We start from the raw sequence: 15656 nt of genomic DNA on the forward strand, positions 1-15656 counted from the left end.
TGTGATTACTCTTGGGAAGAAAAAAAATTGCTGTCTGGTTTAGAAATATCCGCTGGCAAAATGCATTTAACATCATCCTGAACAACTTTGGTTTCGTGTCTTAACATCTATAATTTCAATCCAATTTTGATGAAATTTAGTGCAGGCGCTCAGTTTGGCCCATAGAAAATATAAAAAGTGTATATGAATAGTTGCGAAAAAAATTAGGAGGCGATTCCTTCTCAAATAATTGGGTGGGTCTTTCATAAAAACTTTTTTTTTGAGCCCCCTTCTTAGGAATTTCAGATTTTTTGAATATACAATTAGTGATGTGCATGCGTATGATGTCGTTACAAGACAGAAAATAACTCACTGTGGAGTGATGAATTTTTAACAACGAAATACGAGGAAGCATAGGGCTAAACCTATTAGCAGAGATCAATTTATTTATTCCGGGAGCTTCCTTCTAAGCTTCTCCTACGCTAGAAAGCAAATGTTGTACCGTTGAATTATTTTTCAAACTTGGCATGTTTATCCCCAAAATCGCACAATACCATCTCAAAATGAATTTTCTCCATTCAACAGGGGAGAGGTTCCGAGTTTTCAGGAACAATGCTCCATTGAAAATAGACGATACCGAAAGGAAGATTAAGACCGCGCATTTCTATTGAGAACATTATCAGACAACCTCATTGTCCAAGCCCCCTTCATTATACGTAGTGTAACTTACATTAAGCGGTTGACGCATCGTTTCAGAACATTAATAATACGTACGATTCCCAGAATTGAGCTCTTCGAGCTGATTCGCGTTCCATATTTTGAACACAGCCGACCAATTAGATATTCTTGGGCAAGATAAAATTGTATCTATTTCGTGAGGAATGAATCTATGTTTATCTCTCTTTCATAAATTCCAACAAAACTGACAGGAGACGATATAAAGGGTGTTTTTTTCGAGGTATATAACTTTAAGTTGGCATTACTGTTCAAGATGGCGACCGATTTAACAGCTGTCAAGTGATTTATTCTCAGTTTGGTTTGGCAATTCATCATGAATAGACTCACGCCTGAACAACGCTTGCAAATAGTGCAATTTTATTTCGAAAATAATGGTTCTGGGCGGAATACGTATCGCGCACTACGTCCATTTTATTTTGTTTAGCGATGAAGCGCACTTCTGGTTGAATGGCTACGTCAACAAACAAAACTGTCGCATTTGGAGTGAAGCTAATCCTCAAGTGTATGTCGAAACACCTTTACATCCAGAAAAACTGACTGTTTGGTGCGCTTTATGGGCTGGTGGAATCATTGGTTCGTACTTCTTCAAAAACGATGATGGCCAGAACGTTACAGTCAATGGTGATCGGTATAGAGCCATGATTACTAACTTTTTCATTCCTGAATTGAACAACCATGATGTCCAGGAGCTGTGGTTCCAACAAGACGGCGCAACATGTCACACAGCTCGTGCCACAATCGATTTATTGAAAGACACTTTTGGTGACCGCCTAATTTCACGTTTTGGACCTGTGAATTGGCCTCCTAGATCTTGTGATTTAACACCGCTAGACTACTTTCTGTGGGGCTATGTAAAGTCATTGGTCTATGCGGATAAGCCACAAACCCTTGTCCATTTGGAAGACAACATTCGTCGTGTTATTGCCCATATACGGCCACAAATGTTGGAAAAAGTCATCGAAAATTGGACGTCCAGATTGGACTACATGCGAGCCAGCTGTGGCGGTCATATGCCAGAAATCATATTTAAAATGTAATGCTACAAGATTATCTTGCGGATAAATAAAATTCATGTCAATCGAATAATCCATCGTTGTTTTATTGCAATTTAAAGTTCTATAGCTCTAAAAAAAACTCCCTTTATTTTGATTGCAAGTATCTCTGCCTGAAAGACACTTGGACAGCAGCGTAACGATAGTGAGCATTTGGTGTTAGTCCCGAATACTCCAGCGCCAGTCCCCATTATAGTTTTAGAACCACCTGCATAGAATACTGGACAGTAACTGGAGGTTAATCATTATGAAATACAAATAAAATTTTCAAAAATAAAGGGTTCAGCACCAACTCTCTCAAAACTTATTTACCGTGTTTGTTTTCAAACGGTTGATAATTTATCGACGTTTTATTTCATTGTCAACCTTCACGATAGATAGCTGATTTATCTAATCGTCTATATTGTTTTTATCTATCTATTCATTCCACACCTAATTCGATCATTTAAACGTTATTATTCTTTTTTAACGTATTCGATTTCACAATCGCGATATCGTAGAAAAAAAATCAGTGTCACTAATTCGACATCTCATTGTATTGGTATTCTAGGCGACCTTCAATGGAACCATCCCATGCCACAGTTCGTATTGCCAAGTCGACTGCATTTTTTCGGCAGGTTCTATCGGGTGTCCCAAGGTGAGTGGCCTATTAGATTATTATGGAAACTATTGATGGTAAAGACTTCAAATTTTGTGGATAGATATTTAGCCAGTTAAGGTACATTTTTAAAATAATTTCACATTTCCAGTGTTGCCGGATGTACGACAATTTGGCAACAACTTTGTTATTTTGAATGGGACATCCGGTATTTCTATTTTTTTATGATACTCCATAAAATATTAAATCTATTCACTCTTACTTTTCCATTCCTATCTTCAACGGTTTTTGAGTTATTAATTATTTTTCGAAATTTTAGATCAAATTGGCGTATTACGAAAATGACTCTAGTTCGCTCAATATTTGAGATTTAAGTCAGAAATTTTGCAAGTCGTTAGATATTGATCTGATCTGTGTCACTGCTTTTGAATTATGGTTGTCAATAATACAGGACGGACCAAAAAAAATCATCATTTGCCAAGTTACAAAATTGTAAAAAAGTTTATTTTTTCAAATTAGACACCTAGTATATTTTTCAATTTTTGGAATCAGTACAACACATTCTACAATTTTTCTATTCACTTACATAGACTTTTTTACTATTTTGTAACTTGGTAAATGATGATTTTTTTGGTCCGTCCTGTATTATTGACAACTATAATTCAAAAGCAGTGACACAGATCAGATCAATATCTAACGACTTGCAAAATTTCTGACTTAAATCTCAAATATTGAGCGAACTAGAGTCATTTTCGTAATACGTCAATTTGATCTAAAATTTCGAAAAATAATTAATAACTCAAAAACCGTTGAAGATAGGGATGGAAAAGTAAGAGTGAATAGATTTAATATTTGATGGAGTATCATAAAAAAATAGAAATACCGGATGTCCCATTCAAAATAACAAAGTTGTTGCCAAATTGTCGTACATCCGGCAACACTGGAAATGTGAAATTATTTTAAAAATGTACCTTAACTGGCCAAATATCTATCCACAAAATTTGAAATATTTACCATCAATAGTTTCCATAATAATCTAATAGGCCACTCACCTTGGGACACCCGATATACGCAGAGAATCGCCTACGGGGCAAGGTCGATACTCTTGAAAGAACCCGCAAATGGTCTTTTTTTTTTTAAAACGTCGATTTGCATACGGCACGGGTACATTACAAATAACACTTTCCGTTATTTGAATAGCCGATATCACTGACGAGAAGAAGCTCGACAAAAAAATCTGATACTTTGAAAGAAGAAAATTTAATTTCAAATAACTATGAAGGTGATTTGCTATATTACAATTATTTTTTGAGGTCGCAGAAGTAATGCCAATGTGCATAAAAACACTCAGGTGCAAAAAAACGCAAGAAACTTATATTTAGTGAAATTTGAAATCATAGTTTTCTTAATTTTGACTCAATTTTCAAATTTTTCTTCAGTACACTGTAGATATAATTACGAATTTGAATTTGCATATTCAATCTTTTTTTGAGTGCTGGCTTATTTTTATACAAGGTTAATCAGAAGATTGTTGTCAAACCCTAATCCGCATTTCTTTTCAACATTTTGTTATTTGATTTATAGCATTAGTTTATTTTTAAGAGAGAAATGAACTTGCTATCAACGGTTTACTTCAAGAAATTAAATTTTCCTCGAGATGCTATTCGAAAAGCAAATGGACAGTAATGTATAGTATTCAGGAAATTGCACTGAGCATATCTTTCATGTGGACGTCTGTATACAAGGGAACGTCGATCACAATGGTAGAAGCAGAATCTAGAGTCATCTGTGAAGAGAACTCTTTCCCAATCAGCCTCTTCCCAATGGATATGCTCTCTCGTAAAATCCATACGCGCCCTTCGATGGGCTGGGGTAAGAGCTGGGCCTCTTGCCGCGACACGAGGCCTTAAATCATATTCTCTGAGGCGATTTCTTATTGTCTGAGTGCTAATTTGCACCCCATGAGTTTGCTCAAGCTGATATTGGAGGAGGCAAAGCGGTTGCAAACCGTTGTCTCAACGAAGAAACTCTCAAGTAACGTTCTTGAATGGCAGTTGTTACTCGTGGTCTACCCTGCCCTGGTCTTCGGACATTCATACCTGTCTCCCTGAATCGCTGCAACATTCTGGACACACTTGTATGGGAAACTCTAAACCTTTCTGCAATTCTTGTGTATGTCCACCCTTCTTCTCGCAAAACTACCGCTTGGGCACATTCCTCTTGGGTCAAATTGAGTGTTTCGCGTTGCATAGCGATCGAGTGTAGAAAATCAAACGAAAGAAAAACTATTGATCACTAGAATTGATCCAGAACAACTGATTTCAGAATGGAGCCAATACATTCAAAATCTGATAATCTCATCTTTTTTTATTCCTGCTGGGAAAAAACATCTGTATTGAAGAAAAACGTTGAAAGTGGATAACATATGCATGCATAATTCTGATAAAAATAATTATCATTGAGAACACCTTCAGTTGTAGAATAAATTTGAGATTTCCATAATGTGCTTTAATTTTTTTGCGCAGTGTACATTGATATAGTAAAATTGTGGATTTGAAAATACATATATCACAACCCCACAACGTAATCTAACCATGTTGGCGACATGTAAAAATTGCGTATACTCTCTTTATCTATGTTTATTACTCTATGAAATATCCTTTATTTGTTCAAGTCAGTATCTGATCGATTTTCGAAGTAACTCCCATATACCTATCTACTGAAAATATAGATGGAAATGGCAGCTGTTTGGATCCAAGAGCACATAAATGTTTTGTTCGCAGATCGGGGTGTATTGTTACCTCGAGTTGCTTTTTTATCAAACAGATCTGTTTTGCTGGAATGAATAGAGCTTGCCTTTGTATTTGTAGTTGTTAGCATATCGTAGACTACGCTGTTCCCACGTATAACTCTTCTGTATCGGATGCAGTTGACAATTTGTAACTCGAGCTGTTGGCTGGGTGGCTCAGTCCTACAGGGTGTTTCACGTTAGCGGGTTACTGGATTTTGTGAGTCATCCTTTGAGCAATATTGAAAAGTGACCCATCACAATGATGGGCTATCCAAATATGTTTTCGGAAAAACTATCGAAGCAAGGCATGTAAAGTTATTGAGGAAAAGAGTTGAAGAGTTTCCGAGGTCCGCACCAGGAAAATCAACCATCATTGATTGGTATGCTGAGATTAAACGTGGTGAAATGAGCACTGAAGACGGCGAACGGAGTGGACGCCCAAAAGAGGCAGCCAACAACGAAAAAATCAAAAAAGTTCACAAAATAATTTTGAATTACCGTTAAGTGGAGTTGATCGAGATAGCAGACATTGTGAAGATATCATCTGTACGTGTACATCATATCATTCACGAATATTTGTGCATTGAGAAAGCTGTGTGCAAAGAGGGGGCCGCGCGAGCTCACAATCGATTAAAATCAACAACGTGTTAATGATTCTGAGCAGTGTTTGAAGCTGTTTAAGTGCAATGAACCTGCATTTTTGCGTCGATATGTGATAATGGATGAAACATGGCTCCATCATTTCACTCTGGAGTCCAATCGACAGTCAGCTGAGTAGACTGCACACGATGAATCCAACCCAAAGCGAGAAAAAACACAAAGGTCAGCTGGCAAGGTTATGGAATCAGTATTCTGGGATGCGCAAGGTATAATATTCATTGATTACCTCCAAAAGAGCCAGACCATCAACAGCGATTATTATATAGCGTTATTGGATCGTTTAAAGGATGAAATTGTTAAAAAACGGCCCCATTTGAAAAAAAAAGGTGCTGTTTCATCAAGACAATGCGCCATGTTAGAAATCAATGAAAACAATGGCAAAACTGCATGAATTGGGATTCGAATTGCTTCTGCATCCATCGTATTCGCCAGATCTGGCCCCCAGCGACTTTTTCCTGTTCTCAGACCTCTAACGAATGCTCGCTGGAAAGAAATTAAGATTCAATGAAGAGGTAATCGGCGAAACTGAGGCCTATTTTGAAGCGAAAGACAAATCGTACTACAAAAATTGTATCGAGAAGTTATAAGATCGCTAAAATCGATGTATCGCCCTCGAAAGCAACTATGTTGAATAAAAAAAATAGAATTTTAAAAAAAAAATGTGTTTTTAGTTTGGTAGACCGGGGACTTCTCAATTGGCCTGTTACGTGAAACCTGTACTGTCTTTAAGTTCTAACAGAAACAGAAAGCCCATCAAATTTGAATGAAAAAACCAAAAGGTCGCAAAGCGATAGCTTCAGGCGTTCTGGAGTTATGGCCGAAAGAAGACACAATTTAATTTTTCAGCGCATCAGTTGAAGAATATCTTTTTTCGTCCATAACTCCAGAACGCCTGAAGCTATCGCTTTGCGACCTTTTGGTTTTTTTCATACAAATTTGATGGGCTTTCTGTTTCTGTTAGAACTTAAAGACACAATTCGGTTTTTCGCAGTGCATCAGTTGAATAATATCTTCTTTCGGCCATAACTTCAGAACGCCTGAAATTATCGCTCTGCGACCTTCAGGTTTTTTCATGCAAATTTGATGGAACTTCTGTTTCTGTTAAGAAAATCCTATCATTACATTTGAAATTTCGCAGTAAAATGAACAAAACAATGAACTTCTGACTTAGCGCCCCCTATCGAAAGCAGCAAAAGCAAATTTATCATGACTATATTTTGTGCTCAATCAACAAGATATTATCTTTCAGACGAGATCTAATTTGCTCAAAAATGTTGAGCCAAACTGAAGTTACAGGCGTTTCAATCAGTCAGATTTCTCCCTTTCACCTACCCTTATTTGATGTCGTAAAATCGAAAGTGACAATTCAAAAAGATATAGAATTTTCCAAGGATTACAGAGATGATATTTTTTCTTCAACTTCATATGAAACATTTTCGAGTAAAATTCATTTTTCTACTCGACGGTAGATATTACGCCCCCTAGTGGTAGAGGTATGAACTTCAAAACAATTTCTAGTGTGTTCTCTTGTACACTTTATGGTAAAATTTTTCACCGTAAGTCTCTACGATGAGTGGATCCTGAGTTATAGCCGCTTACCTCGCTTATTTGCCTACCCTGTACATCGATTGTGCAACAACGAAATCGCTGGGCACGGCCGCGAGTGACACGACCTATTGCTACCGCTTGCCCGTCGCTGGTTCAAGGTTTTCACATGCATTATGCACCTAGAAAACATTATCGGTCATTGTAAATTTAAATTGCCGACGTCCAATTAGAATGCACCGTGGAATATATATGCATCTGTTTTGTCTCTTGACCCACCGTCCGCACTATAGATAAACTTCCACGATTTGTAAACAAACGGGGGTTAGTGCGTTTATCTGTTGTTTTACGTCGGTCGTCGTTTGTTTTCGTTATCGTCAGAATGACTGACAGATCAAACAAAGCCACACTTGTGTCTGGATAATGTGGTTTCGTTGTCACGTTTGACATACGAGATTATCGTGGCGACCATAACCTATTCTAACCTCAAATTGTGATGTAAGCAGCGATTTTATTGTTAGGGTATTCGGGCTTCAACCGCTGTGGGAATAATGTTAGTTTGGAAGATAATAAAACCTGGATTGTCAATTACTACATTGACAGCCAATGTTCGTTTTGAAATTCATCAGAGCAGCATTCACATACATGTATTTCATAAAGTGTTAGGTCTTGAGGCTTTCAAATTTCAGTCAACAACACCAACGTTGTATTTTCGCTGACTGGACCCTTGAAATCAATCAAAATGATTATGATTCTCTACGAAATATCATCTCATCGAATACTCTCAAATACCTATGGTGAGGCCTCTATTACTGAAAGAACTTGCCGAGAGTAGTTTCAACGATTCAAGAACGGTGATTTTGAAATCGAAGAGAGAACGTCTTCGAATATGCAGAATTGAAGGCATTACTTGATCAAGACTCGTGTCAAACGCAACAAGAATTGGCAGGATGATTGGGAGTGACGCAACAAGCCATTTCAAAACGCCTGAAATTCATGGGAATGATTCAGGAACAAGGAAATTGGGTGCCGTACGAGTTGAAGCCGAGATATGTAGAACGGCGTTTGTTTGCTTGTGAACAGCTGCTGGCAAAGACGGAAGGGATTTCTGCATCGCATTGTGAAAGGAGACGGAAAATGGGTGCATTACGATAATCCCAAGAGCAGAAAATCATGGGGATATCCCGGCTATGCTCCCACGTCGATGGCCAAACCGAATATTCACGGTTCCAAGGTCATACTCAGTATGTATTAGGTGGGACCAGCTCGGCGTAGTGTATTATGAGCTGTTGAAACCGACTGAAACAATCACAAGCGATGGCAATCATTGCGTTTGAGCAGAGACATACTTGAAAACGTTGAAATGGGAAGTTCTACCTACCCGCCGTATTCTCCAGACGGTGCTCACTCGGACTATCACCCGTTTCTATCAATGGCACACGGCCTAGCTGACCAGCACTTCCGGTCTTATAAAGAAATAAATAATTAGATCGATTCGTGAATCGCTTCAGAAGATAACCAGTTTTTTCAACGCGGGTTTCGTACGCTGCCCGAAAGTAGTGACCAGCGACGGACAATACTTTGAATCATAAATGTATAACCAGTTTTTTACAATAAAGCCCCGAATTTCGCAAAAAAAAACGGCGGAAGCAAAGTTGTACGCCTATGTTTGATTAATAATTTTTTATGGCGGGAAGATATTGATGAGGAAGTCCTTTATTTTGAACAAGACGGCGCTACGTGCCACAGAAGTAACAAAACAATCGAAATTTTAATCTTTACCACCAAGATCGAATGATATAACATCTTTAATCTTTTTTCTTTGGGTTCACGTGAAAGATAAGATCTATGCCAATGCTCCACAATCGATTCAAGACCTTAAAAATGGATTTTGTGAAGTTATTGAGAACATACAGCCGCAAACGTGCGAAGTGGTCATGGAAATTTTCAGGAAAATTATACGGTGCTGCAACCGTAGCGGCACTTTGGCTGATATCGTTTTCCAACGTTAATGACATTGCAATGAATTTAATATATATATTGATTTCTCTTAAAATATACTACATAGTTTTCTGTTTCAAATCCAAATGAACCTTCTTATTGGAAAACCCTCTATTTCAGCTCGGTTCTGCTTAGAACCGCGCTAAAATAATCGATCGTACATCGGCAACGAAACCAATCGTGATCATACCCGGTATTCACACACCTCGGTCATATTTCTTCACCTCCGTCCTTCGGGTTATTATTAAACAACGTTTCTATTTCCAGCGTGTTGCAACACGCGCGTGCCGCTTCTCCGACGTTTCACCCAAACCGAAGAAGAACACTCACCTGCTCCGCAATATTCCATCACCAACCACAGTTGGTCGTCCTTCCCCGCTGGCGATTTTTTTATGAAGGCTCCGTAATACGTGGCAATGTTGCGGTGGTTGGAGAACTTCTTCAGGACGTTGATTTCCAGCTTGATCTCCTCCTCCTCGTCCTCCGTGACGTCCATGACTTTGATGGCGGCCAGCTGGCCCGTCTTGGTGTGACGGCCCTAGGAAAACAAACATTGAGAAAGGATACCGAAAGAGCAGAAAGATCTGAAGCAGCATTTACATTAGCGAAAGTCCCTCGCGCAAGACTCACTTCGAGTGAAATTTCGCACCACTCAAAACAGAGCGCAATTCAGCGCGAAAAATTGCGCGACTTGAGCGAGTCGCCTTCAGTTCTAGTTTCTGTACAAATGAAAGCCTAGTTCATAATTAATTTTCTCATCTTTAATTTCGATTGAACTAATTTTTATTTTTTGTATTCCCCAAGAATTTTCGGTTTTTGGAAAACTCGATGAGTTACAAGCACTCTTCTTGGTTCAACACTCGCGCAACTGTAGGTACCCCGTTTATACCTAGCGATTCTCGATGCGAATCCTCAGATGCGCGTTTCCACTAGACACAATTTCCTCGCGAAATAATTTCGCGAGGGAATTGCGCCTAATGTAATCACAGCTTAGGATCCGATAAAGCTCCGTTCACCTTGACTCATATTTGAAATTGGCCTTCATTCCAGAGCAACAAGAATGTGTCTTTTGGAAGTTTGTTTATATTTCTGTTTTATTATTTCTAGATAATTCATCTTTATATCTTATAAAATAAATACAACAGAAAAATTTCAACCCCTGTCTAGGTCAATGATGACATTGATCTGATCTAATTGTTGGCTATTGGCTAGTTGAAGGTGTACAAGTTATTCAATTGAATGAATGTTGAGATTCGAATCACTAGGACAAATTTCATTATCATCTAAGCTTGAGATTTTTTATATTAGACCGAAAAATAAAACCTGTAATTGATAATCATCATCATTTTTTATTGAAATAATAAAAGCATTAAAAATTATAACTACGTATAAGAATAAAGTATCGAACAATAATTTCCCTTACACCATTATTTTTCATAAATCTACAAAAAAAAAACCGATGAGGTTACACAATATTCTCCTATTCCAACACGAATAACGAATTCCAAAATGAGAGACAAAGGAGCGAGTTTTCGAACGCATGAGTGTTGGAATCGCCTTCTGCAATGAGTATTAGACGATCTTTTCTCTATTTCAGTCAAGTTTTCTGAATTATTGTCGAAATTCAATGAAAAAGTAATATTATAAATCCTAGTGACTTTTGTAATGTATTTTGGCAGTTGGTGTGACTGTTACGAAAATTGACAGAATACGACATTTGGACTTGAATCGTACGTTTCGAATTTTGAAATAATTTATAATTACGCATTGAATTCGTGAATTATGTCTGTAGAAATCGATTTAACACTACCAGAATTAAGAGAAATTACGAATAATGTTGCAAATAATTTCACTATGTCCAAATTATGGAATATTGTCAATTGACGTGTTTTGAAATTTGATAGGATCGGAAGTCAGTGTTGACAACTACAAAACGAAAAATATAACTGAAAACTAAAATACTGAAATAGAGAAAATAATATTCAAGTTATTTCGGTTCTAAGGAACAAATAGTCCTGAAAACATGCGCACTCGAAGCACCGATCGGCAGGCTTAGAAAAAAATCTCGATAATGGCGTAGAGTAAAAGGGGGTTTAGAAATATGAAGCCCCCCAACCCTACCTATTGTAACTTACTACCTGCTGCGATGTTTGTATGATCATCCGCCTCCACTTTTCAGGTTAGGAAATTGAATAGATTTTATCAACAAGGGTTAAGCAGTTGTCTCTTTGTTTACATTTCTATACCTTTCTTTTATGTTCAAAACAGTTTTATGGGAAAATTTTTCAGAAATGGCTTGATTAGTTATTAAGATATGATAAGCGACAAAATACTTCTCAATAGTATCAATTTTTATGTGCTACTTGTTTCTAATTAGAATATTTATATTGGATTGTAGTCAATGAATAAACATTTGAATTTTTGGTTACCCGATTTCAATCTATTAGGAATTTTATAATTTTTCTCAAGATCATTTACTTTTGGGTTATAGTTATGAAAGCTAGTTTCATATTTACTTTTTTGATAATATGTATTTTGTAATTTCTTTTGGGTTCATGCGTAGAGTCTATGGTAGGTATCATTGTTGGTTTTAGAATCTCTCACAAATATTTTATCATTTAGTAATAGGTTGTGAGCTACTGCTATGTTTTTTTTTATATCAATTCTATCCATTCTCATTGTTCTACTCACGATGTGAATGAAGTTTAAGAGAATATGTTGTGAATTTTTCTTAGAACGCAATTCGTAACTTCAACTTTAGCAGATCCTATTTTAATTAATTCATAAAATGACCGGCAAGAGAACAAAGAACTAGGAGCAATTCTCTTAGAATACAGACAATTGCGAAATTTATGAAATTCATAGGGTAATAAAAGATGATTAGTCGATGAAGAATGCTGGTATGGCATCAGTTGGTATGTTTTTTCGTAATTCATAATCGTTTCTATATTGTTAACCCATTAATAATGATAATAATATAGTTCATTATGAGAAATCAAACCATAATTTGAACCACTTTTTATTTATTCTACGAAACAACATTATACAATTCTATTAATGTGAAGACCTAAATTAGTAAATTATAAACTGGTTACAGGGTGGAGGAAAACAAATCTAACGCGAGATAGACTGGCCATTTTAATCACAAGATCTAGATATACAGGGTGTTTCCTAAACATGCGGCAAAAATTCAGGGGTTGTTCCTTGGACTATTTTAAGCATGTTTTGTCCTTGGATGATTTTTGAAAAACCTCTTTGTTTCGAAGATACAGGGCGAACAACATTTTTCATATTTTTAAAATTAATAATAGTTTAAATAAAAATGCGTACCGCACTGTGTTTACTAAGTAGGTACAATTTATTTTTAAATTTGTTTAACAACATTCCAATTACTAAAAACGGCCAGTTTTTTGACTAAAAATTGATAAGTGCAGATGGATCGTTGCTGGGTGTAACTTAATAAGAAATGATCCTGGTGTTTTTGAAAGGGTTCGGCAGTCAATGAGGAGAAGATTGGATGCTTGTATGCTGGCTAGAGGTGGTCATTTTCAACAGTTTTTGTAGGTTGAGTTGAATTTTCATGTAATTTTTCATAATAAAATGTTATTATCTGAAATTTTGTTTCCCCTATATCTTCGAAACAAATAGGTTTTTCAAAAATCATCAAAGGACAAAATATTCTTAGAATAGTCCAAGGAACAACCCCCTGAATTTTTGCCGCATGTTTAGGAAACACCCTGTATACGACAGTTTTCTATAAAAACTTTTTGACGCTTGTAAGAGATTGACTTTACTTTGAGAAGTTTCGAATGACTAAGATTAGGATGGCATTTTGTACTTATCACAAAAAAACCCAGATTTCTAGATAATCTTCTCGTAAGATCAAGCAACTTGAATCCACTCTACTACAAACAACACTTGATTGATAACGAAGTACCAAATTTTGATTTGTCGGAGATCAATTAAACAAATTCGTGAAAACTTCTATTTTCTGGATTCTATTCATATCTAACAATTTTTATTCAACCATTGTATCTACGAGAACTACAAAAAAAATCTAAATCTATAATTTCAATTATAAGACCAATTTCTACACAATAATCACCAATATAGGGTTTTATAGAAATTTGAAATGTTATTGTGATAAAATGAAATGTGATAATTTTTTTCAAATTGAGGTTATTCTTGTTCATTCTATTTGGAGATAATTGATAATAATAAAAACTGGTCTGTAATGTAAAAGGAAAATCTATGGACAAAACTGCTTCTATCATTTCACAGGCACAGTGATCATTACACTACAGATCTCAACAATATTAATGAGTTCAATTTTTGTTTTGTCATTAATTGAATATCTAAACTTTCAATTCATTACAACAGGACAGTCTCCAAGAAATTCAAGGAAAATCCATATAACTGTTCATTTAATATACACAGTTGAAGAAAGTTATGTATGTTATTTATGCTGACAAGACAATGAACATTTTGATTGTTATGAGAATAGGAATAATGAAAGACTGGAGGTTCCCACAAGCAAAAATAATCCATTCACACATGTCGAAAGAGAATATTGCGACCTGAAAACTTTTTTGTTACTACATTGATCAGTTTCAGATGAGAACATTGAAATTTGTTTTATACCTGAACAGAGAATTATCAATCTCTAAAGGCCCAATATTCCAACATTTCCCAACAGAAGTAGATAAAAATCCTCCCTTCCTCTCAAACTTATCAATACGTATCATTGGAGGATAAACAACCTTATCTTTCATCACAATTGGACAGATTCCAGATGAAAACTATGTATTTCCAACCATGCCCTCTTATGCAGATTAAATTATTTATACAGGGAAATGCTTTATTTCATAGGGGACTCAAAACAGTCATATGAACAAAAAAAGGAGTATCAAGAAAAAATAGATATTTTTCTCTGAATATTTAATAGAAATATTTCTTTTCCATCAACTTTTTGAAGAAGAGAAAAATTGCACTGTGGCACAGACCAAGTCTATTCAGTTTGAACTCGGAACTCGTAGAGTTAAATATATCTCATTGCATAGAAGAAAACATTGATTGCAATTTCAAATCTTTATAGAAGCCAATATGATAATACTTTGATATTTTAAACTGATCAGATTAGAAGGTGAGAATCCAATTAGACATTGAAAGATACTTTGATCAATAAGGCTTGGAGTGTTCATCAATTCAATTATTATAACAAAACTCTAATTGATTCAATTTCAATTCGAGAATTCCTTAGATTGTCAAAATGGTAAAACATTTTTCTTTGAATATTTCAGCATTTGTTACTGACAAAATTCATTATTGTCACTAAAATTACATAAATCTTATGATTTAATAAGTATGAATCTTAATTTTTGAACTTACCTTGTAAACCTGCCCATAAGTACCATTTCCTACTACTTCTATCAATTCAAAAATCCCTGCAGGATCCTAAAATCGAAAAAATACCGGTTATTGGTGATTCAAAAAGAAACATATCAATCAGAAAAATGTTTGTATAGTGAATCACACACCCAAGTCTGACATGTTTATTTTGTTTGGGAAATTGTGGACTCTTCATTGGAAAATGGATGATTCTTATTAGAATATGTGTTCTAGTATGCATGAATAGTTGAAATATTGAGAAGTACTCACTTTAAGAGCTGTAAGGTCTATATCATCAAGAGAACAGTTCACGGAAGGGGGCATTTGATGCGCCATTTTGAGTTCAGAACCAAAATAACACTTCACAGATTCTTAATCACTAACACGTAGAAAATTTACAGAAATACATAATTGTAATAGTAGCTGATCGAATTGAGAATATCCTACTACTAAAGTTAAGACATAAAACTGTTAAACAAAGAAATTATTGTCCTCATAAAACTAACATGTTTACGGCGCACCCTTTCGACTGTCAAATGCACCTTCATAGATTTTGCGACATTTGTAGTCACAGAGCGGATGACGTTAGCAGCGGCGTACCAATTTGGGTGCGGACGAGAATGATACCGTGGTTTACATTGATTTTTAGGTGGGAGTGTGTTCCAGAGTAGTCGGTGTATTCCAATATGCTTTTTTCATTAGCGTGCGTTCTTTTTATGATATTTGGATTGTTTTATTATTTACAATATATTTAACTTAGTAGCATATGTTGAAGGGCGAATTATGGTGAATAAATTCGTTAATTTATTAAGAAAGTTGAATTTTCAAATTCTCTTACAATCAATATAGATTTTGAATTGAGAAAAATTGAAGGTAATGCAAGTTTATATCTAACAACTGCGGT

The 15656-nt window shown here is 35.8% G+C and overlaps 1 protein-coding gene across 10 annotated transcripts in view; it reads right to left on the bottom strand.

Moving 5' to 3' along the window:
* The window catches only part of LOC123679070 (TRAF2 and NCK-interacting protein kinase), a 49392-nt gene extending 34064 nt beyond the window's left edge, over positions 1 to 15328 (bottom strand). For all 10 annotated transcript variants that reach the window (XM_045616431.1, XM_045616430.1, XM_045616426.1 and 7 more), the window contains exons 1-3: positions 15023 to 15328; positions 14753 to 14818; positions 9695 to 9902 (exon numbers count right to left, since the gene is read on the bottom strand). In XM_045616431.1, coding sequence (XP_045472387.1) covers positions 9695 to 9902; positions 14753 to 14818; positions 15023 to 15088 — 340 coding nt within the window. In that variant the 5' untranslated portion in view covers positions 15089 to 15328. The remainder of the gene's footprint in view (positions 1 to 9694; positions 9903 to 14752; positions 14819 to 15022) is intronic.
* Positions 15329 to 15656: the final 328 nt, after the last annotated feature.

This window comes from Harmonia axyridis, chromosome 4 (genome assembly GCF_914767665.1).
Source record: "Harmonia axyridis chromosome 4, icHarAxyr1.1, whole genome shotgun sequence".
Classification (NCBI taxonomy): Eukaryota; Metazoa; Arthropoda; class Insecta; order Coleoptera; family Coccinellidae; genus Harmonia; species Harmonia axyridis.